The 23,282-nt window shown below is 40.0% G+C and overlaps 1 protein-coding gene across 3 annotated transcripts in view; it reads left to right on the top strand.

The window, feature by feature from the left end:
• ZDHHC15 (zinc finger DHHC-type palmitoyltransferase 15) overlaps nt 1-22,948 on the top strand; it is a 28,109-nt gene extending 5,161 nt beyond the window's left edge. For 2 of the 3 annotated variants that reach the window (XM_048960029.1, XM_048960028.1), the window contains 9 exons: nt 113-233; nt 1,064-1,133; nt 1,808-1,840; nt 2,847-2,967; nt 4,951-5,083; nt 6,219-6,345; nt 7,764-7,873; nt 14,402-14,485; nt 15,668-22,948. In XM_048960029.1, coding sequence (XP_048815986.1) covers nt 113-233; nt 1,064-1,133; nt 1,808-1,840; nt 2,847-2,967; nt 4,951-5,083; nt 6,219-6,345; nt 7,764-7,873; nt 14,402-14,445 — 759 coding nt within the window. In that variant the 3' untranslated portion in view covers nt 14,446-14,485; nt 15,668-22,948. Of the gene's footprint in view, nt 1-112; nt 234-1,063; nt 1,134-1,807; nt 1,841-2,846; nt 2,968-4,950; nt 5,084-6,218; nt 6,346-6,429; nt 7,695-7,763; nt 7,874-14,401; nt 14,486-15,667 lie in introns of those variants that run through there. The other variant, XM_048960031.1, reaches the window with a different exon arrangement.
• The last annotated feature ends 334 nt before the right edge of the window (nt 22,949-23,282 follow it).

The raw sequence follows: 23,282 nt of genomic DNA, 5'->3' as shown, positions 1-23,282 counted from the left end.
AGTAGCCTTGTTAGAAGGAGTGGGAGATAAAATGTTTCTAGTCTTGCCTGTGTTTGAGAAACCATCTCTGCTCCCCATGAGTAACTGCTTCTCTCATGACTTCTGCTTCCAGTACCACATGTCCTACGCTGACAAAGAACGCTATGAAAATGAAGAAAGGCCAGAGGTGCAGAGGCAAATTCTTGCTGAAATTGCGAGGAAGCTGCCAGTGTACACGAGAACGGGGAGCGGAGGTCAGCAAAGCAGAGAGCTCTGTTGCTCTGAATCTAATCAAGCAGACTAAAGTAGCATGTGCTAGCAGTCCAGATTGTACGGTCAGCCTGATGCCACCGCATACACTGCATGGTTCTTGTGCTCAGAATTTTGTGTCTTATCTGTCAGGTTTTATGTTTGGGAAAACAAAAAGGCTTTGAAACTGCAGTGCATCTTCACTGGAGTAGTGTGTTCTGGCTTTGAGAGCAAGATGCTGTCCTTTGTACTTACAATTCAGCAGCCTAATTCCACTGTCTTAGTTTAGTAGTAGTAATGATAGCATAATACAAAAATCGGTAGTGATTTTTATTTAAGATGGAGTCTAGCTTAGAGATTCAGGGTGTAAGGTCCAAAAATCCGTTGATGGAATTGTTCTGTGATGAAATGCATACTGCACTCCTTTCAAAGCGTCAGGGAAATCCATGTTGAGGTTGGAGGCTCTGACCTATTTGCTTCTGGCAAACAAGCCAAAGAATTCTGAAGTAAAGAACTGCAGTTATCAAAACGGAATGTATTTAAAGTCTGGGTAAATCTAGAAGCTGGGTGGAGGTGTGTACAGTTTTCTTTTATCGCTTTTATGCTGATCATAAGCTTTACAGTGAGGGTTCCCTAAGTCTGCTGGTCTCTATAAGAACTATGAACATTGCTTATCTAATTATGACCTGCAGATGTACTCATCTTTTAAAATGTTAAAGGAAAGAGCATGCTTATTTTGAAAAAGAGCTGAGTACTAATATGAAAAAAAAAAAAAAACAACACATACAAAAAAAACCACTTATATTGTTTGGTATTAATGTGTCTTTAATTTCAGGTATTCGATTCTGTGATAGATGCCAGCTGATAAAACCAGATCGTTGCCACCACTGTTCTGTTTGTGCTATGTAAGTTGATGAGTTGTTTTTCACTGAAGTTATGTGAGTTGTGAATAACAAAACTGTAGTGGTTGGAAATGACCTCTAGAGATCATCATGTCCAACCCCCCTGCAAAGCAGGATTCCTACAGCACAGAAAAGGTGAAGTTGTTCACACACCTTTTGATTGTAAAGGTTCCTCTGTTCCAGCTCCAGTCAGCAGTGTATTTGCACTAGCATGTGTCCCTGAAGTGTTTGCAATTCCCACACCTACAAATTTGTGAACATTAAGCTGATAGAAAGCTTAATATCTAGTGAAAGATATTTCATATATCAGCAATAACTGATTGCCTGTAGCAAGTCAAAATAAAGTATGATTTTTCACTTTTTATCACGTTGGGCCTTGTTTGACAGAAGTTTTAAGTGCCGTGGGCAGAAACCATCCTCATTGGTTTATCGTGCAGAACACCAAAGTCATCTTTAGATCTTGAAAAAGTAATCAGTGTTCCATCTTAAAATGATACCTACTTTAAAAGACGTCAGTGAGGGAGTGTCATCTTGCACTGGGTCTTGTAATGGGTCATGTGGAAATCTGACCCATCCCAGAAATACAAAGCATCTCACAGCCTTTTGCTATTGATCTACAGTTGGCAAATCACTACCAAACACAACTCATCAGTTTTTCTTTTTTTGCCCTCGTGCAGGTGTGTCCTAAAGATGGATCATCACTGCCCATGGTATGTTCTAGATCGTGGTTTGTAATTTTCTGGAAAAGGGGGCTATTTAAGTCCATTTCTTTCATAGAATGGTTTCTATGTGCCTCTTTCACTTTAGACCATGTACTTCTACACTGGGAGACTTATAAAATATGAAATGTATGTTATTTTTGAAAGACAAATCATTCACGTTCTATTAACTGTGTGTAAAAGACAGTTGTATAGATGTAATTTAAAACCCAACTGCCGATTCCATCTTACTGTTCAAACTGTAAAGGAACTTCAACTTTGCTGTTGGTGGTTGCATCAGTAGTATTTGCCTGGTTTGTTTCTGAATTGATGCCTGCCCACTTGTGCATGGCAAAGTTTGTGTAGAACGATGCATGGATACATGAAGTTTATTTTTTTTGAGAATTGCTGTCACTAAATCTCTTAAACTCCTTTTTTATAAAGAAAGGAAAATCTCAGAAATTAAAAGTAATGCAGATGGTTCCCCACCTGAACATCTGTAATGTTCTTAAAATTAGAGGGGTTTTAGAACCTAATTTATGAGACAAATGCCTCCTATCTTTTCTGCACTCCCTTGCTATCTGTTAGAGTTGCCCTGCTTGGAGAATTGTAATGAAATTTGTTTGGTTTGTGTTGTATGTAACCAAACAAGTGGTGAGTCTGGCTCCTGGGCTTTGCACACCAATAGAAGGTAACAGAAATTCCAGATCTGATTACCTCTGCAGACAAGAAACGAGTAATTAGGAACCGCCTCTGTGACAAATTCACCAGTGGTGCCAGCTTTAAATAAGATTCAAAAATACAAACTGTGCTTTTACTTGGCAGAACAAATTTTCAAGTGAAAAGCTGACAGGTTTCAGCTCTGTTTCATTTCGACGCTAAGGGGAGCTATTTATTAATGAAATTGTGTTGTGTAATCACGAGGCTTAGTAACCTCCATCCTGCCCAGTGTGGTATTCATTGTGTTACGACTGTGTGCTGTATATGTCCTGATTCCAACTCTGCTTTTCTTCTCCAGGGTGAATAACTGCATTGGATTCTCTAACTACAAATTCTTTCTACTCTTCTTAGCCTATTCTTTATTGTATTGCTTGTATATTGCTGCAACAGTCTTCAAGTATTTCATTAAGTATTGGACAGTAAGTCATGGAATCTGTTTGTTTTTTTTGTATCTTCTGAGTCTGGTGGGATTTAGTCACTGCTTACTACAATTTTGCTTTCAGTCAAAAGAGGGGCTGTCTTAGTTCCATATGTGGGGTTTTTTGTTTTTCTTCTGCAGCCTTTATTTGAATTTAACTTCCAGTATGTCTGAAATGCACAAAGAAAATCATCTTCAGGAATTTCTCATTGTAGAGTTAGCTTCTGGAGAAAGAAGTTATTTCCTTTTCTTATACAAATGTGTTCAAACATACGCATCTCAAATTCTTTTGAAATTTATCACAAGTCTATTAGCTTAAAAAATTCAAATGTCATTCAGAAGAAGACACATTTCACCGAATGGGAGCTCAGGATTGCTATGTATGAAAATATTCTGGTGGTTTTCCAACGTACACTGGGGTGTATCATCAGATATACCACCAAAGTCAGAGGTGTTGCACAGGATAAGCACAGCTTGAGTTGGGTTAGACTAACCTTAGACATGAATGTGGTTAATTTTCCCAAATCCCAATACAGCTGTTGTTGGCTGGCCAGGCCTCCTCGTTTTAAAATACAAGCAAAAAGCAAAAGCCATTAACAACAGATTTCTCCTAGATATGGAAAGAGTTATCTTCTAGGTAGAAATTCTTAGCTGTCAACATTCAGTGTTTTTTAAGTGGTTACAAGAATACCTCCTGTGTATTTCTGTCTTATACCAGGAAGCCATTAATTGTGGGTGGGTGGTTTTCTTTTATGTTGTTTCCTGAACTGCCTGGGCATATTTCTTTCCACTTTGTGTGTATTGTTGTTTTAAGGATTAGGCCCATTGCCCTTAGGGGAAGAGCAAATAAAGAGGTGCAGAGTGCAGAGCCTGGAGTTGCTACCATACTGCTTACAGTAACTGATGGTCTTCAGACTTTCGAAGAATATCAGTCCTCTGCTCTGATCCCAGAGTGTAACATCCTGGCACTGATCTGTACATATATACTGAGCAACGTCAAAAGAAAGTTCATTTTCTAATTCCCATATTACTCTTTGCTTAATGTAAAGTTGGCTGAAATAAAGCATGCTTCTTATGCAGTTATCAGTTATCATTTGTATGCAGGCAGTGCCAGCTGGCAGCTCCAATAGAGACTGCCCTTGTATCTCTTTACACCTTTTGCTTTAATGTCCCCTGTGCTGCTCACCCTGTATGGCACTGTTTAAGTAACTTCACTTTGCTGTGCATTAACTTCGTAATTTCTGGTTTTTAAACAGCTAATCACCTACATAAAGTGCCTCCTGTGATACTCATAAGGCACTAGCAGGAATTATTAGTAATGCTAAGAAAGTCTCCAATTGTCTGACTGCATACATGTGTTGTGCATAAGCTGAGAAGTAATTTTTTTCATCTTTGGGATACTCACAGCCCATCTGTAGGTGTATGCTTATGAAGATCTCTGGCACTTTACTCTTCTAACGTAGAAGGAAATGGAGTGTCTCTTCTGCTTTCAGGATCCTGCTTGGTTTTTGACTTTTCCAAACCATATCTACTCAGATCTAACTTTACTTGATTGATACAACTGTGGAAAAGCTCAGGTTTTTGGCCATCCCCTATATTGGAAGTGGTGCAGTATTTAATGTATGCACAGAGCATTCAGCAAAATGGAAATGAGACTTTCAAGAGCTTGTCCCTGCCTATTGTACTGTGGATACAAAACATTCTGGTGCCCAGGTGGGAAGCTGACTGTACTGACTCTGTCACATACAAAAGGTATCAAAACACCACTCCTTCAGCTTTGGTTGGGAATGGGAAAGGAATGGGGTCATTTCTCCATTGTCTCTTTGTGCTCTTTATAGTAAGGTGCAACATTTTTAAAATAAATTTGATACAACAAAATAGGAGTTTTAAAGGATAGCTTCACTAGGAACAAATAATGTCCAGCTCTTATTTGTTCTTATCACTTGTCCTGTGCTGATCTTTTTTGTTGGTTTTTTTTTCCTAGGGTGAACTGACCAATGGACGTTCCAAATTTCATATCCTTTTCCTTCTCTTTCTGGCGGTTATGTTCTTTGTTAGCCTCATGTTTCTGTTTGGCTACCATTGCTGGCTTGTCAGTAGGAACAGATCTACTTTAGGTAAGGCTCTTGTGTCTTCTTTAGGTGAGATGCACTATTAAGTGCTGCTATATGAAGGGGGGGGAACACACATTTTTGGTCTATTTCTCTATATTCCTGTTGGCTTATGAGGGGAGGAGGATGTAGGGCACTGGAACAATACTGTAGAAATTTGTCAGTGCAAATAAGCTGTGTTTTTAACTGATGTGATGAAAGTTTTGTAAGGGAAACTAGAGCCTTAAAATACAAGTGTCTAATTATGCATGTGCATAACTACATTTGCTCTGAAATGAGTGTGACTTTTCAGGAGTAATGGTTGCTTATGCTGGAGTGCATTCTAAGACAGCCAAATAAGGCTGGGAAAAACGATGTCCATCCTCACTGACAAAGACAAAGAAATTAGGACTACAAAATTATACCAGTGAAACAAAGGTCTTGACCAGCATGATTTTATCGAGTGATTTCTTTTTCTTTCCTCAGCTAAGTCTTTTATTTTTTAAACATTTTTGGATGAAGTTCTGTAAGAAAACACAGAGACAAGAATTTAAGCAAATATTCTGATTTTGTATAATTATTAACTTTTAAACTCGTTTTGATGGTCACTGAAGCTCATCCAGCCCAAAACATCAGACCTCTGCAGCAGCTTAGAAGGCAGATGAAATTGTTTCTAGTGCCCTCTAGATTCTCCTCCCCCCTTTTCCTTTTACTAATTTTATTTCTCATCATAACAGAGGCTCAGTCTGTGCATGGTTCTTTCCAGTGCTTGTTCATTATATCGTTAATGAATGAGTCGATTTAAATCCCCAGTGCCATTTCTGAAATATGCATTTAAGACCGACCTACTTAATTCTGCATGTTTTTATTTAGAAATTTCTACCCACTGAGTTCAGCAAGTTTCATGCAAGGGTCTTTTAACTCTCCTCTGTAGATCAGTCTGTTTGATTATTTCATACAGTTCGTGTGCAGGACCAAATTCCTGCCTTCAGTTTGAAAGTCTTTGCAGTCTTGCAAAAAAATGAAAACCCTTTGTATCTTTGTAATGCTAGTTTGTAATCTGGCAAATCCTGCTCACTTCAAGTGCCTGCAATGTACAATCTGTTCCAGTGTATTTGGCATTGATTTTCTTTTTTTTCTCTGACATTATATCTATACGTAGAGGCTTTCTCAACTCCAGTATTTCAGAATGGCCCGGATAAAAATGGATTCAATCTTGGCTTTGTAAAAAATCTTCAGCAAGTGTTTGGAGAAGAAAAAAAGCTGTGGTTACTACCTATTGCCTCCAGGTAAGGAATAATCAAGTCCGTGCAAAAAGTTGATACAAGGGATTGACTTCTAAATCTCTAATACAGCCTTGTATATGATGGCAGTGATTTTGTGGCTTGGCTGCTCTTGCACATTGCTGTAAAAACACCAGCCAGCACAGTCTGTGCTAATCCTGTACACAAGAAGCCTGGAAGTGAAAGCTTTCTGCCAGGTAAATGCACTGCACAGGGTGTTTGATCTTTCTGGACTCTTGTGACTTGTGGATAGATGTTCATTTAGAGATGCTGATTTTTTTGTCTTTCAGCCTCCTATGACTGAAACAGTTTATGCTGCTTAATTTAGGGGAGGATGGTTTTTTGGCACTTAATAGACCCGTAGTAAAGTATACTCAAATTGCTTTAGTTATTGGACACAATGTAAAGTAACTACTGAGCACAGCAAGTCACAACTTTTTCAAGTGGTGGTGTGTAAGTTTAAGACCAGGTTGCGTCCCAATTGCCATCTGTTTTCTGTTGCCACTGATTTTCTGTCAGTGAGAAAAGATCAGCAAAGCAAACCTTTCCGTTAATGAAAAACATTGACATGTAAGTCAGAGGCACATTACCAGTGAGCATAGTAATTCTGGAGAGAGCACCCAGCTAACTGAGCTTGGGTGAAGGAAAAGATCTGATGGTTTCATCAGAAGAGAAAGGCACTTCAGCGAGCTTGTAGCTCCTCTACACTGCTGGAATGTGGGTGTTGTGGAATGGAGAAGAGCAAACTGCAACATCTGGTTTTTAACTTTTCTTGTTTACACTACATGAATTTGAATTTCAATCATTTGCTTGATATCCAGACATGTGAACTCATAGTTTGTAAAGTGTAACAAAAACAACTTTTGCAATTTTAGAATTTTGCAGAGGGTTTTCTTTCCATGTTGTCTACAGCTAAGTCTCACCTGTCCTTCAGTAACATTTAACTAAGATTGGGAATATATTCTACTTGGCATCATTTGAATGTGGAAGTGTAATTTCTGCCCTGAAGAGTCGATGGTATAAATGGATAAGATGGGTATCATCATTCCTTAAACATGAACGTTTTCCTCAGTCTCCCCTCACTTCTAGCTGGCCACAAGTTTTTTCCTTTATGTCTGAGGAACCTGATCAAGTTAGGAATGTAAATTCTGCTGAGATCACTTCATTTGGACTGCAGGTTTTAACTTTCAGTCTCTGAAGAGTTTGCAGGAATTCGGGTTTGAAACTGCTCACTGGTGATATTTGGTATCTCAGTTGGCTCAAGAAATAAATACAGTGCTTTTCGAAACTTCATAACATATGAAGTAAATATCAGATGTTTGGGCGAAAGAAAACTTTGTTTGCAAATAAAAAGGTAGAAATTATAATCCTTGAGAATTGCTTGCTATTATTCACAGCATCTTTCTCGGTCTTTTGCTATGCAGCCAGGGTGATGGACATTTTTTTCCAATGAGAGCTTTGTGTGAAGCTCAGAATCCTCTTCTGTCAAATGAAGAGCAGTGGGAAGATGACGGAATAGATGAGGAGCCTCATGGTAAGGTAGCCCTGAAGGAAATGAGTTGTGTCTTGACCTCAGTGACTAATGCATGAATAACAACAGCTAATCAAATGAAAAAAAAGCATTGGCTAAATCACTAAGTGTCTCTGACTTGACTAATGAATACAGACTAAAAATAAGCCCTACTTTGAAGCCAGTTCCAGTTCCTTTTTTTTAATGTAGTTGTGGCTTTGTACTTACAATTAAATGTACTCAGAGGTTGTTACTCAGATGTTGCAGACAGGAATTGAAATCTCCACAAACAGGGTGTATTTATGTGTAAATGCCCTTGTATGCAGCACGGTTACTGTAGGCATGAGGTTGTTTCTATAAAAATGAAAAGACCAGTATTTTATGTCCATTTATCCACTGAAAGTTTGAGTATGCATGCAAGCACCCAAATGTGGTTTTACATTTAGCTACTTCATACTTTGTTTGTTCACCCTTAGTACAGTAGTACAGAAATTCATTTGGTGTTGATGCTATAACATCTGTGGGTTAGACAGTACCTAGCTACGTGCTACATCGTCTTCATAAACATGCAATTCTGGGTGAACTGCCTTGTTTATGCAGTAGATTGGATCCGTTTCCAAAATGGTTATGTACGTTTTACCCTATGAATATCCTATTAGGAAAAGGACCTTATATGTGAATCCATTCTTTGATTTTTGTTAAATACATCCAAAATTACTTTAATTATTACAGTTCACTGATCAATTACTGTTCTCTGCTTGAACTTGAGGTGATGTTTGTTTGGTTTTTTTTACATATTTATCATCAAACCTTTGGTCTTTACAATATGTATCAGAATATCAGGGTTAATGTTGGAGACAGTGTTCAAGAGTTCAAAATCCTGCCACAAAGTTAAGCAAGAGCTCGTGTTTGGTTATATTTTTAAGGACCAAGGATGCCATCCGGATTTATAGTAATAACAATAACACTGACAGCAACTCTACTGCACCATTATAGTAAATATAAGAAGAAACTGTAAGAAAGAAAGGAACAGCCTCTTTAGCAAGGTCTGTTATGATAGGACAAGGGGAAAGGTTTCAAACTAAAAGTGGGGAGATTTAGACTGGATGTAAGGAAGAAGTTTTTTATAATCAAGGTGGTGAGGCACTGGTACAGGTTGCCCAGAGAGGTGGCGGTGCCCCATCCCTGGAGACACTCAAGGTCAGACTTCACGGGGCTCTGAGCACCTGATAGAGCTGGAGGTGCCCTTCATTGCAGGGGGTTGGACCAGGTGGCCTTTAGGGCTCCCTTCCAACTCAATGATTCTATGAAAGACAATTAGATACTCTTAAAAGAAATACCATAATTGCACTGTTCTTTTCATTTTTACAGAACGGTGGAAGTATGGCTGATCTTAAGTTTACAGTATTTAGCACATCAAGCAAGTGTATTTTTTTAACCAGATACTGCTGCTGTACTGTTCAGAGACACTGTTTCCATGGTCATTTTATTGCTTCAGAATGGCTTTCAGAAACTGTGCAATAACATTCCCTTTCATGGTATACTTTTTAATGATACGAGCACAGCATATGTGTAGGAACCCATGAGGAAACCAACATTCTTGGTTAAAAGGGGAAACAAGAATTTTCCATGTGACTTTTTGTACACGTGTGCAGTACTGTGTGACGAGCTGTTTCATCCAAGCAGCGCGCTATTTGCACTCCAGTCTCTGGTTAGGTCTTACTGGCAGCTGTTCTTTCAAGTTACTCCACTGCAAAATAAACAACCTGTGGTTTTTCCAAGGCATGCTGCATATACTGCTGGGAAAATGTACTCTCCAGGATTTCATGACTAGATCTGAAGAGATTCATTTCAGTTTTAGTTCAGATAAACTGCTTTAATTAGTTAGTGTTTGTGTGCTAGAAAACTATCTGTTCTTCCTGTTTTGTTCAGTATATTTTGGCAGTGATAAGGTAACACAAGTTGACTGCAAAAATAACAGAATATGGTGTCTCTGTGTATTACATATGATGCTTAAAATTTCCTTCAGAAATTAATCTGAAGCTCTTCAAGTTTTACAAAGCATAAAAACTCTCTGAATAAAAAAGTCCGTAACTATGAACATGTTTGACAGTGATATGAGCTTTGGCCAAGTCAGATCCCGGAATCTGGACTTGGAGCTTAGATGAAGTTCCCCATTTTGTAGTGCTTGTGAAATAGCCGGTCTTTGTCAGTGTGAAAAATGATTTGCAATTTTATTCCAAGAGCCTGTAAAACTGCAACAGTAGTAGAATTAGAATGTCGTACTGTCTCATAAAAGCCAACCTGAGACAGTATAAGGACACAAAAGTGAGAAAATGGGCTGAGCACACATTCTTGAATGGATGGCTAGCTATTAGTGTATGGACATTGGTTCACAACTGGATGCTGCTGTGGATCTTGGAGCAGCTCACAGCAGAAAGGCAGCTTTCAGCCTGTCCACAATTCAGCATCACAAGCACAGTGAGGCACATGAGCTTTCAGCAAAAAGCTTGGTAGCAGACAGGGATGCCCAAATGTTGCACTCTGCAGGTTTTGTGTCTCTCATGACCCCCAGGTAGGGTCACAGTTAATTCAATAACAACAGTTCAATATGTAAAATATTTTTGTTTAATTTGTTTTCAAATACAACTCTTGGAGCTTTTTTCTCTGGACTCATTAATGTTCTGTTCTCCCTGTGCAGATAAGAAATGTGTGCTTGTCATTTTTATCATTATAAAAGATGCTTCTGGGGAGGGAGAGATGTATAAGGACAGTACCAGGTTGTTTGTTTTTCCTGCCACCTGGATGTTCATCACCTAGACAAAGCAAGAGCTGAGTAAACACAAAAGTTCAGATATGGGAGCTGCGACTGTTTAGTCTGGAGAAGAGGAGGCTCAGGATGGACCTCATAGATCTGTACAACTCTGTGAAAGGAGATTGTGGTGAAGTGGGGGTGGTCTCTTCTCCCATGTAAATAGGGATAGGATGAGAAGGAATGGCCTCAAGTTGCACCAGGGGAAGTTCAGGTTGGATATTAGAAAAAACTTCTCCAAAAAAGTGGTCAGGTGCTAGAATGGGTTGCCCAAGGAGGTGGTTGAGTCACCATCCCTGGAGGTGCTCAAGAAATGATTAGATATTGTACTAAAGGACATGGTTCAGAAGTGAAATACTGGTGGTAGGTGGACTGGATGATCTCGGAGGTCTTTTCCAACCTTGGTGATTCTGTGATTGTGCAATTTCAGTCCTGCAGTCTTAGGAGATTGCGCTGCCAGCTGCATCAGGATCAGAATAATAACTAACTGTTCTCTTGTATTTCAGAGGAGTCTGTCTCCTGGAGTTCCACCTCTAATTGCTCATGCAGCTGTTATATAGTAGGAGAAGAGAAGGTTATCCTCATCAGTCCCTCACTCCAGGCTCATGCAGAAGGGAGAGCGAACTGCTATAGAAATAATGAAAAGGGCAGAGTGCAGAAGTTCGGTTAAGCACCTGTGTTGTTCTCCTCCCCAGTTGCATTATTGCTCTGTATTACTTCCACTCATTTTGTGTCTGCATAAAGACGTTTTAAAATCAGGTCACATAGATACCAGGGTTGATGAACATAAGGGGACGTGGAGATTCCTGAGCAGCAAACAAGCCCAACTGAAAGCAAGGAGGTGAGGCAGCTTCATTGTGGGCTATTTGCACAACATGGCTTAAGTTGGAGGGGACCTAAATGATTGTCTAGGTCCAACCCACGGGCTGGTTGCCCCCCACCAGATCAGGCTGCCTGGGGTCCCATCCAATGTAGAACATCTCCAGGGATGGGTCATCCACAATTCTCTGAGCAGCCAATGCCAGGGCCTCACTGCTCTCTGGGTAAACATTTTTTTCCTGTCATCTAATCTAAATCTCCACTCTTAGTGTAAAGCCATTCCCCCTTGTCCTGTTACAGTAAAACCATGTAAAAAGTTCGTCCTCCTCCTGCTTATTAACTCCCTTAAAGTACTGGAATGCTTCAGTGAGCTCTTCCCGTAGCCTTCTCCAGACTGAATAAGCCCAAATCCCTCAAGCTTTCCTTGAAGAAGAAATGCTCCAGCCCTTTGATCATCTTCGTGGCCCTCCTCTGAACCCATTCCAACAGCTCTTACATCTTTCTTTTGCTGGGGGCTTCAGATCCGGATGCAGTACTCAAGATGGTGCCTCTCAAGGGCACAGTTTTCTCATTTTTTTCATTTTATCCCCAAGGTTGTTCTTTTTTCAAATATTTAAGTGTGTCCTTACAGTTTGGGTTTCTGTTACGTATACCTTGACTTGCTAAGGTTTTCAGTCTTTCATTTAGATGGGAAAAAGTATTGTGGGGAACTTTTTTTTTCATTTCTTAGTGAGAGACTGAAAGCACCTGCTTCCAAAGACATGGGAAATTGATTTTTTTACAGATTTATTAATGCTCATCTCTTATTCACAGGCATCTGTTTAATCTGTCTAGCCAGAGTTCTACCCCAAATCATAAGCTGGCAGCTTATAAGGTTATCATTTTTTCAAAGAATTCATCTATAATACATTTGACGTGTTGGTTGAGGATGTGGATGTGTCAGTACTGTGAATGCTTGCACTCTTTGTCTCGTGGAGCTCAGGATAGCACAGCCATTTCTGTACATTTATAGCAACATCTCTTACAGTGATTAATAATTTAATTATATGTTTCATTTTAATTTGTACAAAAGGCTTGGATGTGAATCAAATCTTTCCCAAATTGTTCTCTCTCCAAAAATTTGTCATCTGTACTGAGTTACATGTTTCCAGCAGAAGCCAACATATCCTGAGCAATAGGTGGAAGCTGATGATCTCCCTTAATGCCGATGAAGCTTCAGGTATCTGAAGGCATCTGCTTTGAATTTCAATTCAAATTGGTAGGAGCCTAATTAAAGGAGCAACATGTCCTGAGATACCAGCTAATTTGGCAGAGCAGTCCTTTGGGCAGAGAAGTCATCTGTTGTGATTGTAAGGATTATATTTCTGTCCATTGAGAAATTTTAAGAGCTGCTTAGATGTTGGAAGAGAATAGAGGTGGCTCAGGGAATAAAGCAGTGCATTGTGCGACGCAGTAAACGCAGACAGAAGGCTGGATTTGCATCTCTGGATTTCAGGCGTGATTTAAACATCTAAACTGTGTCTGGCAGAAGATGAACATAAAGCAAAGCTAAACCCTGTGTCAGTGACTGCATTCTAATTTTAAATCGTGAAGGAGAACCTGCAGAGGAATCTGCATCAGTTTAACCAAATTCGTGGGTAAATATATTTAGCAAAACCAATATGGTTTAAGCAGTCAGAGGAACAACTCTAAAGATGTACGTGTGGGAATTAGATCTTTTTCCTACAGGTCCTGCATGTTTTCAGGGTTTTGTTGGGTGCCTTTTAATTCTGTGGTTTGTTTGGGTGGTTTTTCTGTTTGTTTGGGTTTTGTTGGTTTTTTGCCTTGTTTTTGTTTTTTTTTTGATGAGGCAGTTTGTTTCACTTAACCATGCAGGTGTGGAAAGGCACGAGACGATAATCTCCCTCATTCTTAGGCAGGCTGTGAAGATGGATCTACATATAGATTACATGTAGATTTGCATACAGATTTCTTGGGAATTATTGTGCATTAATTACGGTCAAAATACAGTTCTGCAGTAGAGCAAAGTGTAATTATTGCCTGCAATTAGCAGGATGCTATTTCCAGTAAATATGAAGTAGGAGCTGCTTTCAGACCAGTTGCTATTTCAAATGGTCTACAAGTAGTTGCAGACTGCCATTAGATTGACCCCAAGCTGCTGCTTCACCAGATTAACCATGCCTGACTGCCTCCATCTCTCTCTGTAAGTTCACAGTAGAAATTTCTGTTCTGCCTTCCTGTGGCTGATGTCTGATCTGAACTACTTTCAGATTTCCAATTGATTTGAACTGCATTCATTTTTTTATTCTGCAAGTGAAAACGTTTAGGAATAGAATATCGTGAACGTGTGATATATTCCACATAGTGGTACATCACTATGTGTTAGTGTATTGTCATGTGTTTCGACCACTTCTGTACTAATGCAGCTGTATTCAGAGAAGATGATTTCCTGGTTCATTAAGCTCTCGTGCCCTCACTCCTTTCTGACAGAAGGGTTTGGGGAGAAGGCACTGTAGAGGGAAATGATGTTTTTCTTGTTTTCTCACCACTGCTCTTTTTCTTTTTTGGTAAGGCATCAGCAAATGAAGTGCTCTAAGCTTAAGAGTGTCCAGATTACATCTCACACAATAGAAGTAAAGCAATATAATTTTCTGATCGGAATGGTCTGAAATGTTTCATTAAAATAGAAAGATTTTTATTTGTCGTAGCAGCTTTACAATTTGTGATACGGTTATGAAATAGATGAAGCCAATAATAAAGTAATCTCTCTTAAAGAACTGCCATTCAGTTAGCTCTGACAAGTGATTGCCTAATTTCTCTGCAGTGATTCTTTAAAACAGTCTCCCACATTTAGTGACAAATATATTTGTAGTGAGAAAGACAGATTTCCTTATCTAACTACTTTGTCTTTCATTGTACAGATTCTGGTGAAGCTGCGTCCCTTGCCATAGAAAGGGAGACATAGCGGTTTGAAAACGACAGCAGTAGAAGGCTTGTTCAGAAAGGTCAGTATTTCTTTGTTATCTTCAAAACAGCTGCTCTGCAGGGAATCTGGTAGGTAACCTGGAACAGATTTTGATTTTAGCAGTCACCTACCTCTCATGGCATTTGGCAGTCATTTAACACTTCAAAGGCTTTGGTGCAGCTGTGTGCCCATGGAGGGGCAGATGCCCCTTTGCCACAGTATCGTGTTGATGAAACCATGCATGGTAGTATTTCACCAGTATGTTCAGAAATACGTTGTTTAAGAGAACCTAACAAAAAATAGTGGTAGCCCTGGGCTGTATGTTTGAGTGTTTTGCACAAGAGCCAAAAGCAGTTTGTAAGGGAAGATACACACCCTGCAGCTCCTATGGTAAATGCAGCAGGACTTATTCTTTCCCCTAAACTGTTCGGTTACAAGAATGGGAGTCTGTTCTGTGTTTCATGAAAGGTGTGGGAAGGTGGAGATACAATCTTGAAAGAAAGAAACCGAGGTTGAGAACAACCACACTGTGTGCTCCACGTGCTTGGGAATAAATGAAAGTAGCTTGTAATGCCCACATCAGCCATTATTCTATTTGTTTTTCTTCATTCTTAAGAAACTTGGATACAAAGACAGATAATCTGGTTTGTAGACGGTGTTGCTGCCAGAGCATTAATACAGAACAGTAATTTGTTCTGACTTTCAAAGCTTTGGGGAAGTATCCTGAATATGTACTCCTGCATTAAGCTGCAGACAGTGTCCTCTTTGGTCACTGTGAGGTATTTCCACAGTGGAGTACTGCTGACCAAGATTCCTTGGGTGTCTTCTACTGTCCCTCTTGCAGGAGGTGGAGTAGTTAGGTAGAACTTCCTTGTCTACTTGCTCTGGATGTTAAATAACTTGGTGTTGTATGGTAAAGCTGTGTGATCCTCTGCTTAGTTCTGCACATTAGTAGAACAACTTGGGATTTTTACAAATGGGCTTCTTGCACGTTGTAGATGCAATTCCATTTTTTGCCACTGAGAAAAAAAATAAAAACGGTGTTTCTTCTGTAGGTAATCGTTGAGAACTATATATTGCCATTCCACTCAGAGAGAAAAAGTAGCATTTTCCCTGTGATTCTGCACGGCTTTAAAATGATGTTGAAAGTTGGGATTGGAAGACAGGTACTCTTCATCAAATCAGTGGTTACATTGCATGTTTTTCTTCATTTACATTTCAGCTCTCAGGAGTCAACATCCCTTCTCTCTGCATGGACTTCAGTTTTGAGAGGCAGAAGATAAGTGGATCTTTAAGATGTAAAAGCATCAAGAAGTATCATTTGATTGGAATCTGCATTCTAGAGTGCTTCTCCAGAAATCCTGCAATCCAGATGTTTCAAGGCTTTATAAGTTTAAGTTATGGAGTGAACGGAACAGTTTTACAGAGTGATTCTGGCCAAATCTTCTTTGGCCTGCTCTCTTTATTTTATAAATAATATATATTTTTTATTCAAAATAGGTTTAAAAAAAAAGTGTTGATGCGAGTGCGTTTCCAAAGGCCTTTTTTTTTGCAAGCATCAGGGACTTGAGTTCTCAAAATTCTTCCAAGCCATAATATTCTTGGGGATGGTATTTACACTGAGACTGATGCTCTAACCTCCTCAGCCAGGTGGCATTTTCTAATATGTTTAAAGTTCTGAGTCTGTTCCACTCAGTGAGATACAGATTCACTTAAATTTGGCACTAAATTGATAGTTGATACATTTGTGTTGAAAGAAAAAGCACTGAATGTGTATATACACATGTGCAACTGTGTATGGAAACGGAACAATCACGTTGCCAGTATCAAGATTCAAGAATATTGTGGCCACAGATGCTTTTTTTTCTGGGGCAGTGTAAATATCTTACAGTTTGAGTTACAGTGCCCTTCAGTCCTGCTTAGAGTTACCTAAAGCGCAAACAGGAATCTTAGGCAGCTCAACGTGCATTAATTCCTAGGGCTAAAAGGACAGTGTTTGCATGGTAATTAGAGCATTATCAACTCGTTCCCAGGCCCGTGTTCCATGGAAGATCTTGTTTGTTAAGTCAGAAAGGAAGACGTAGATTTGAAGCACAGGAGTTGGAAATGTGTGCTGAATATTTAGCTCCAACAGTCACGCTTGGAGTGTCTGTTCCACAAAGGTGATTTCAGCCCCATAACACTGAAGGGACTTGTGATGTACTGAATTATCTCATACTTCCTCAGTAGATGTATTGAGTAATATTTAAAAGGTTTTTCAGGACCAAGAGGTGATTAGATTCTTTATTTTGCTCCATTTGCAATTAGAGGAATGTATGGTTATTCTTACTGTGAGGAATGGAACTGAGAATTTGCTGGCAGGATTATATGTATTTTTCTAGATCCAAGTCACTATTTTATCTGCATGATTTAGAGCTGGCAACTCCATCTCTCGTGTTGGAACAAGGTGCATGTTTACTGAATTGGTATACTACTGTTAAGATCATTTGTTAGCATTTTCTATCCTGGTTTTCTGTTTGTTCATCAGCCCGTTGGTGACTGCTTTAACAACAGAAGCAGTTGTCATGAGAAATCATCTGATCTAAGTATGTGTTGGTGACAAAGGCCTTGGCTGCAGATTAAGACTCCTCTGTTTCCTCTGTCGTGCTACCAGTGGCAGTATGTTAGTGGCACAGAAGAGACGCGTGGAGATGTTTTGTTGATGAGTAGATGTTTAACTGCAGGATATAAACTGTGCCCTTTGGACGTGGCGTTTTATACATCAGGCTGTACTTAGGAGTAGCACAGGCAATAGACTCAGCAAAACTGCTACTGCTGAGGTTTAGTTCTCAGAAATTAGGGTGAGTTCTCCCTGTCTAACTTATTCTCCTTTTTCCTCAGAGTTCTATGGAACGCTCTTGGAGTGTTCCTACTTTGGCTGCTTTGGTTGGGTGGTTCTGTCACCAGGTGGCTGTTGACCACTGAAACTATTTTTCTTGTTAAATCTCAACCTGCATTTCTCGTGAATGAATCTCGTGCTCAGATTTAAGCTGTGAAAGGCAGCACTAGAATTGATCACATCGTTTCTGGTAAAATGTATTCTGGAGGTGGATCATGCAAAGGAGGTGCCAGTTATTTGCTGTAGGAAGTGTGTAGGAATTCAGCACCGTTACTTGTGTATTTGTGCCTTTAAAACTCTAAATTCCTTGTATATAAATCAGGAGGATAAATTGCTGACTGTTCCATTCTGCCAGCTGAAGTGTGTTTTTCAGATAGGAATATCAGAGCTTGTGAAGCTGTGTGGATTTACAAGGGTTTTCTGAGCAGGATCTTGTGTCCTTTTGAGGTTTGGTTCTGTATACAGCCACGTCATTATTTTAATGCCATTTCTCTGCCCAGCAAAGCAGCAGAAGAGCTACCTAAAAGAACTGTGGGCTGCATCCCCACTAGCTGTCTAGATGCAGCACTGTTCATTAGTTAGTAAGTAAAATCCATTTTTGTCGTGTGGTTATTATTGAAACAGATATCTTTATGATAATGCAGCTATCCAGTTCAGATTTAGAAGCAGCTTTAAAAGTTTCTAACTACCTAAATGATGCTTTGGCATCTGTCCCTATCTTACTCTTATTAAATAGACTTGCTCATAGTTATGGCAAATTCTCCTTTTTCTTAAAAGCAGCTCAGATGCACAAACACTCCTGCAGGTAAAAGTGATCAACAGTGTGATAGCTCAGGGCCACTTCAGTATCTGCACCACTCAGGTTTTTGAATGCTTCAGGATGGAATGTGAAACTGAAGGAGAAAAAACTCTGGTGTGTTTGAGTGACTGAACAAACTCCATTTTGTTCTCTTCTGCTTAATTGAAAGACATATACTTGCTCTGCTAATTGCACTGTGTATGCTGAATTCCAGGGCAGTCGGTGCTGTGCTTTAACCTGGCAGCAGCTCAGCATCATAGAGCCACTTGCTCACACCCTTCCAGTGGGATGGGGGACAGAAATGTGAAAAAACCCAACCAAACAAAAAACAACAACAACAAAAAAAAACAAAGTAGAACTCATGGATCGAGATACAAATTACATATTAAGAAAAGGAAGAGGAAAAAAGCATGATAGTAATGATAATTATAGATATATCATCAGTCTCTGAGCAGCAGCTGCCCGCTCAGCCAATTCCCCATGATTTTTCCAGGTTTTTTTCCCTGTGATGCTATATGATATGCTATATCCATTTGGCTAGTTGAGATCAGCTGTTGTGGTTCTGTCCCCTCGCTGTCAGGACAATTCAAGGAGTAGAGAAGCCGAAAGGTCCTTAGTTCCATGCAGCACTGCTCAGCAGCAACTAAACATCAGTGTTCTATCAGCATTGCTGTTCTCCTAAAGCCAAACACTGCATCATGGCAGACACTACGAAGGAAAAATCAATCCTATCCACTGATAGCAGAACAGTCGTGCAGGCTCCTCTGCCTCCCAGGGTCAGAGCTGATGCAGAAAGCTGCAGTGAGAATTCTGGGAGGTGTTCACCAAAGCTGTAAGTGAGCAGCTGGATCCCTGCAGGAAAAACTGCTTCTCCAAATATTGCTGCTGAGATCTGTTTGCTCCATGCATTACTGCAGCTGATGCTTCAAACGTCACTGCAGATGACCTAATAAGGAGAACACTGTTTTTTTCACTTGACATTTTTGGGCTTTAAGAAACCTGTTAGTTAGAGATCTGGGCAGCATAAAAGCAGTGATTTTGACTGCACCTCCTGCTACCTATGACTTTAAAGCTGGGTTCCTATTTAGTTTATTATTTCACTTTATTTTCTTAGATTCTGTACTAAAGTTGCATACAAAGAATGTAGTATATGCAAGTTCTGCCAGGTCTGCTAGGTAAGTGGGAAACAAATGCTTCAGGCTGTCTGCAGGCACTGCTGCAGGTAACAGAGCAGCTGAAGTGTTCAGCTGAGTGCACGTACCTCTTGGATGGGTAAAATGCATTTCCACTTTCACTGGTACGCGGGCTCGGTCTGTGTGATACATTGTAGAAGAGGCCCAAAGTAACTTCTGTCCTCAGTGAGTATCAGACTGCCAGGAATTGTAGAAGCATCTGTCTGTGGAGAACAATTGTGCTGGCCTAGCTTGGTGTAGTCAAGGGAGGTGGGAAAGCACTCTATGTTGCCAGCAGGCTGCGGGCACAGCAGTGCTTGGTGCCTGTGGATGACACACCTTGCCTTTGGCCTTTCGTGGTCTCTATTTAAGCTTTTTACAGATGCTTCCTATCGTGGGACTGAGAACTTTTCCAAGTGGGTGCCATTGTGTGAAAGAAAGAATTCTCTTGCTGGATTGCACTGTTGTACCTGCTGCCCTGTCTTATCCCTGTTCTCTTAGGCTAACGCTCCAAAATAATTCACCACTAACAGCCACCTCCTCACCTCTCCCATCTCTCCCATTTACGTTCAGGTAGGCTATACTCTTAGAGAAGGCATCATATTGATGCCTTTGCGGATTGTATTGTGCAAAGTCCTATCTTTGGTTGGTGAGTGCTGTCCAAGGAATTAGGACTGTGGTAAGCATCACTGCACTGCACCTTTTTTCTCTTGCTGAATCAGAACAGTGTTTTTGGAGTAGAAGATGGTTGTATTCCTCTGATCAAGGAGTAGTACTGTATGTGTTAGTAAACTGTACTAGTGCATGTAGTGTGTTGTAGCTGATGGGCCCGGGAAGCTTTTTAATAGCACTACAGCAATGAATGTTTACTTCCTGGAACAAGCCAGAAGTGTGATTCAGCAAAATCTGTAAGAGCTGTAGTTTTTATATTCTGTATGCTGGACTGCAAGCACAACTTAGTAGTTAGTTACAAAACTTAATGTGTAAACTCTGTAACATAATATGAATGTAAAATGTCAGGGAAAAGTAGAAACTAACCTTTTCTTCCCCCTAGTTAGATATAAAGGAAGATGTGTTGCAATGCATTCAGGGACCAGCTGCCTCCGATGCAGTCAATAAGCCAGCAGCACAGATTTGCTGTTTGCATAGCTGGCTCAATCATGAGAGTGTTGAATTAGCAGGCTAAGGAGGTACTGTTGATGTTGTTTATTAAGCCAGAATTAATTAACTCAGAGTCACATTTTCATTTCCGTGACTCTTCTGGTACAAAGTTTCAAAATTGATCCATACTACTTGAAAATAGCTTGATTTTATTGATATTTTTCCAATTCTGTCAGCTTCTGTTTTGTTACAAAGCACTCGTTCTGAAGCCACCAATTAAAGCATCTCCATGGTAGAGTGGCTTTTTTCATTAAAGTAACGGCCTGTCCAACAGTTGGGCTGTGATGAGCATGTCCAGGCTGTGGCATTATGATGTACCCTTCCTGCTTAATGCTTATTTCGTTTTCTGGTAACTAACATTGAGAATTGTGCCTGCCTTGGTTTTGTTCTTGCTCTACTTCTTCTCTTTTCCCTTTTGCTCTTCCTCCTGAATATGTAGTTGAAATATCTCAGCTTTCAGCTGTTCATGCGGTCTTGTTTGGATACTAACAAGGGGAGTGGTGTCACTTTGAACAGCTGGGCCATGTATTTTATTTGTAATAATCTTCATGTTTGTCAGGGACTGATTTGTGATTCCTTTTGTTCAGCTTGCTTTGCTCAGAGCAACTTTCTGCACTGCTTCGCTGTTTCCTAAAAATCTTTGTTTTCTAGCTTCAGTTTGAATTGTAAACCATATGAAGTAAAATGTAAGTTTACTTTTCAAGTATGAGCACATAAGCTGGTTAAGCCTTCATGCTGCTTGAAATCTGTATTTTTTCTGCATAAGGTTTTAGGATTTACAGCAGTATTTGCTAAAGCTTTAGTGAATAACAACCACTGTTTTATTCAAAAAAAAAAAGTAGGTTTCTGTTAAGAAAAAAAGGATAAAGGGATCATCCTTGGTTCTTATTTCAACTGTGCTTTAAAAAAAAAAAAACAAAAAAAAAAAACCAACACAATTGGTTGCATCAAATGCTGGTATCAAACAGCTGATGTAAATCAGAGGTGTTACACCTGCTGGCATTTCTGTAATCTCAGGACTTACTGGGCTTAAACTTCTTGCTGGGGCTACAGGAAGCGCAGGGAGGAAAAAATGTGTTTGTCCTGTCTCCTTTCTGAACTGGAGCTGTGTGCTGCACTCCTCAGATCACCACTCTCCTCTCCAAGAGAAATGAGATTCCATGGTTTTTTGAAAACGTTGGCCTATTTTCTTTTCCCTGCCTGTTCCTGGAGGACCCAGGATGTGTACAAGCATCAGATTCTTGTATCAGCATCTGACATCGTGCTGATGTAATGAAGCTCCTGGGTTGGTGCAGATGTGGCCTCCAGGGAGGAGCAGAGGAGGTATTTCTGGCTCAGAGGTTACGTGAGGAGGTAGGTGGGACTCTTGTGCTGATCTGAGTGTAGTCCATGTGCAGGCATTCTTCTTTCAGTTATGCTCACTTGTAACTTCTGTTGTGCACACTGATACATGTCTCAACCTGAGCTATTCCAACTGATTTGGGATTGCAGTGTTGGAGCTGAGAGCCTCCAGTGCTCCCTGTCCCAGCTTCCCTCTGGCTACTAACATAGAAAACAGAGAAGTTGCTGTAAGTTACTCTCTCTGTTCAGCTGCTCTTCAGCTGAGAATCATTTGTCTGATTTGAAAATGGGTAACTCAAAGATAAAACTTAATTAACTCTCAGGATTAGATTTCAAATCTCTGTATGTTAGAATTCAGCATTAGAAGCTGTTTTTATGTTGCTTTAAAATAAAGCAGTTTGGCTCATTAGTGTCAGTGGATGGTTTTGATTTGGTCGGAAACCTTGCGTGAAGCAGGACACGAACCTACAGCTGCTTTGGGACTAGGCAGCTCCATTTGAGAGCCAAGATACTACCTCTTCAGCTGGGCCAGAGCTTTCTCTGTAAACCACTGTAGTGTAGAGAGCTTTTCACATCAAGGACAACTGGCTTCTTGGGCTCTGTGCCAATAGCTGCTGAATTATTTGGAACAGTATAATAAACTTCCTTTTATTGATTTATTGCTTTCAGTTGCTTGGGAGGTAACCAGTGTGGCCTGGTGTTGGTATTTATAAAAATCCTGAGCCTGTAAGATCTGCATAGCTAACACTATTCTGTTCAATAACGGAGTGACACTCAGAGCTTCGTGGTTTGATCCCTTAATTTTGTAGAAAGCAAATGTTTTCCAGGGAACGTTGCAAACAGCCTGCTGGCAGCATGTGGATGCTTAGTGTAGAGTTCAGGAGTTTAATGCTGTTGCCAGCATTGATACTTTTGATATCAAAGGGGTTTTTACAAAAGCTTTGGATACTTGTTTTTACTGTCCAACAAATGTCTTTAATATGATTGTTTTGTGTATGTTTCACTAGCATTTTCCACGTGTTTGTATGGTTTCTACAGGTGAATGTACTGTACATTCTGCTTTGTCATTTTCTATTATGGTTTATACTAGAAAGCCTGCATGGTTTATACTGTATCGCAGGCAAGGACTGCATTAAAACCATTTTTGGTTAATTTATTATACTTGTGAATTCTTATTTCCTAGGTCTTACAGTGTTTTCCCTCAAGCACTGGCTATCTCTGGAAGCCTTACACAACTTTAATTAACTGGAATTATTATTGAGTAGAGAAGGCTCATTTGTACCAAGAAAAGGATTCAGAGAATCCTGCCTCCTTGTCTTAGCAGCGCTGTTTGGAGCAGCCAGGCCACTCAGTGGGATGCTTACCTTCAGCCATTTGACAAGTAAGAAGCACCTGCTTGTGATGGGCTTGTGAGGGCGCAGTATAATCCTGCATTTCTTAGAAGGTGGACATTTGTAACAGGAGTAACAGACTGTATTGTTTTGAT

This window comes from Lagopus muta, chromosome 13, assembly GCF_023343835.1.
Source record: "Lagopus muta isolate bLagMut1 chromosome 13, bLagMut1 primary, whole genome shotgun sequence".
Lineage (NCBI taxonomy): Eukaryota > Metazoa > Chordata > Aves > Galliformes > Phasianidae > Lagopus > Lagopus muta.
Note: the sequence above shows the minus strand (reverse complement) of the source record. Positions and strands in the feature narration are given on the sequence as shown.